This window comes from Poecilia reticulata, unplaced genomic scaffold, assembly GCF_000633615.1.
Source record: "Poecilia reticulata strain Guanapo unplaced genomic scaffold, Guppy_female_1.0+MT scaffold_257, whole genome shotgun sequence".
NCBI lineage: Eukaryota > Metazoa > Chordata > Actinopteri > Cyprinodontiformes > Poeciliidae > Poecilia > Poecilia reticulata.
In genome coordinates, this window is record NW_007615041.1 from 127,166 (window position 1) to 129,405 (window position 2,240).

The 2,240-nt window shown below is 54.2% G+C and overlaps 1 protein-coding gene across 5 annotated transcripts in view; it reads left to right on the forward strand.

Moving 5' to 3' along the window:
- Positions 1–2,240, forward strand: part of grin1b (glutamate receptor, ionotropic, N-methyl D-aspartate 1b) — a 61,676-nt gene that overhangs the window by 52,468 nt on the left and 6,968 nt on the right. For 3 of the 5 annotated variants that reach the window (XM_008402785.2, XM_017303398.1, XM_008402784.2), the window contains one exon: positions 1,161–1,262. The exons of the other annotated variants lie outside the window; for them this stretch is intronic. In XM_008402785.2, coding sequence (XP_008401007.1) covers positions 1,161–1,262 — 102 coding nt within the window. The remainder of the gene's footprint in view (positions 1–1,160; positions 1,263–2,240) is intronic. 5 annotated transcript variants of the gene reach the window in all.

The window sequence follows — 2,240 nt, forward strand, 5'->3', positions numbered from 1 at the left end:
CAGTACACACTCAGTACACACAGTACACACTCAGTACACACAGTACACACTCAGTACACACAGTACACACTCAGTACACACACACAGGTCCTGGTCCTTCTCAGCCTCCTGGTTTGGACCTCAGCGGTTCTGTTCAGCTGATTCTGTCCTACAAACAGATCAGAATGTTTTATCTATAAATACACTTAATAAAGACAGTTATGCTTCATTAATTATGTAAATACATAATTATTGTATCGTAGCTAAATTAGCTGAATAAATCCAGCGGGCCGCCCTGTTCTCCCTGACCTGCTGGATGAAGCTTCCTGTCAGGACGGAGCGCGCTCAGTAGGGCCTGCAGGACGGAGCGCGCTCAGTAGGGCCTGCAGGACGGAGCGCGCTCAGTAGGGCCTGCAGGACGGAGCGCGCTCAGTAGGACCTGCAGGACCAGCAGGACGGAGCGCGCTCAGTAGGACCTGCTGAGGTTCATTGACTCTTTATGTGACAGTGAATTGACAGGAAACCGGGTAATGAGAGAAGGGAAGACATGTGGCAAAGGTCACCTGGCCGGGAATCAAACCTGCGCCACCACACCACCCCCCAGTGAAAGAGTCCTGATGCAGCAGCAGAACCGGGTCAGTCCGTGGTTCCACTGTGAATCCAGGGCGAGGTTCTGATGACAGAACCGGAATCAGTCAGCCGATGTTGGAGGTTTTCCCTGAGGAGACTCTGCCGTTCATCCAGCAGCCAGAAGAACCGCTCTCTCTCCACTCCCACGTCAAGCGGCCGCCATCTTGTGAGTGGCGTTGGCCCCTTTCAGCTCCTCTGGGATGTGAGGTCAAAGTTCAGGTGTTTGAGCTTATGAGATGCTGATCAGCTGCTCCCTGTTTAGGAACAATACTCCGTTGACATGGCTACGCATCACACCTGCTGTTTGACAGTAAAACAGAAGGAGCAAAGGGAACCAGGAAATGATGAAGTCAGAAAAACCAGCGTAGCAGAGCTGCTGCCCCTCCCAACATGGCGGCCGTTTGGTTGCTCCTCTCTGGTTCCTTGTCCTTCACTCTGTGTCCTCGGCGTTCTGCCCATCACCCTGTCGCCCCCTGCTGGTCTGCGTGTTAGCTGCAGTGTCTCTGCCGCCTGTTAATGTGTGTGTGCGCCTATCGTATGATCTATTGTAGGATAGGAAAAGTGGTAGAGCAGAGCCAGAGTCCCAAACCTCTTTTAGGTCCATCACTTCGACCTCCGACCTCAAACGCCGTTTGGGCCCCGGGGACGCCACGGTAAGGACACGAAGACCACCTGTCCTCCTGTCTTCCATCGCTTCCTGTCCGTCCCCTCCTCTTCCTCACTCCTTTATTTCCCTCCTTTTTTGTCCCTCCCATCGGCTCGGTCCTCTCCTGTCCTCTCTGTCCCCATCACATCTGTCCCTCCGCTTCCCACCGTGAGACAGAGAGACAGGCGGCGTGTTGGACGCCTGCAGGCAGTCAGGTCCAGCTGTAGTCCCACACTGATCGTGTCGTCTTCTTGCAAAGGAGAAGGGAAGAGGGTCAGCCTGTGTGGTGTCCCGTGTCTGTCTCGTCTGTCTCTTCCTGTCCTGTCCCTCTCTGTTTCCTCCACTAACGTCCAGCCTCTCGTCCTCAGGTCGCCCGGTGGAGACATGTCTCTGTCCTCTAACCCGTCTCTGTTTCAGACTCCGGCACCAGCTCTCCTCTGTCCTTTCTGGTGTCCTCCTGTCCTCAGTTGCATGTGAAGACAGAGACAGCTGTCCTCTCAGGGACGGATGCGGCTGCTGGACCGACTCATTTCTCTTTACCTCCTATATGAGTGTTTTTCTCTCAGTGGGTTTAAATGGTGTCCAGACTGCAAACACACACTCTGCCTCTGTCCTCCTCTGCAAGCACGACCGACTCACACACACACACACACACACACACACACCACACACGCACACACACACACACACCACACACACACACACACACGCACACACACGCACACACACACGCACACACACACACACTTCCTGTTTGAGCAGACAGACTCCAGGTTAGAGCGAACGGCTTCATCAGCGGTGGTGGAGAAACCTGCTCTGCTGTCAAGTCTCACGTTTTTCCGGGAAACTTCAGCCTCCCTTCTGAAGCTGCTGCCCCCCCGACCCGACGATGGATGGAGGATGGATGATGGATGGATGATGGATGGATGGATGGATGGATGGATGGATGGATGGATGATGGATGGATGGATGGATGGATGGATGG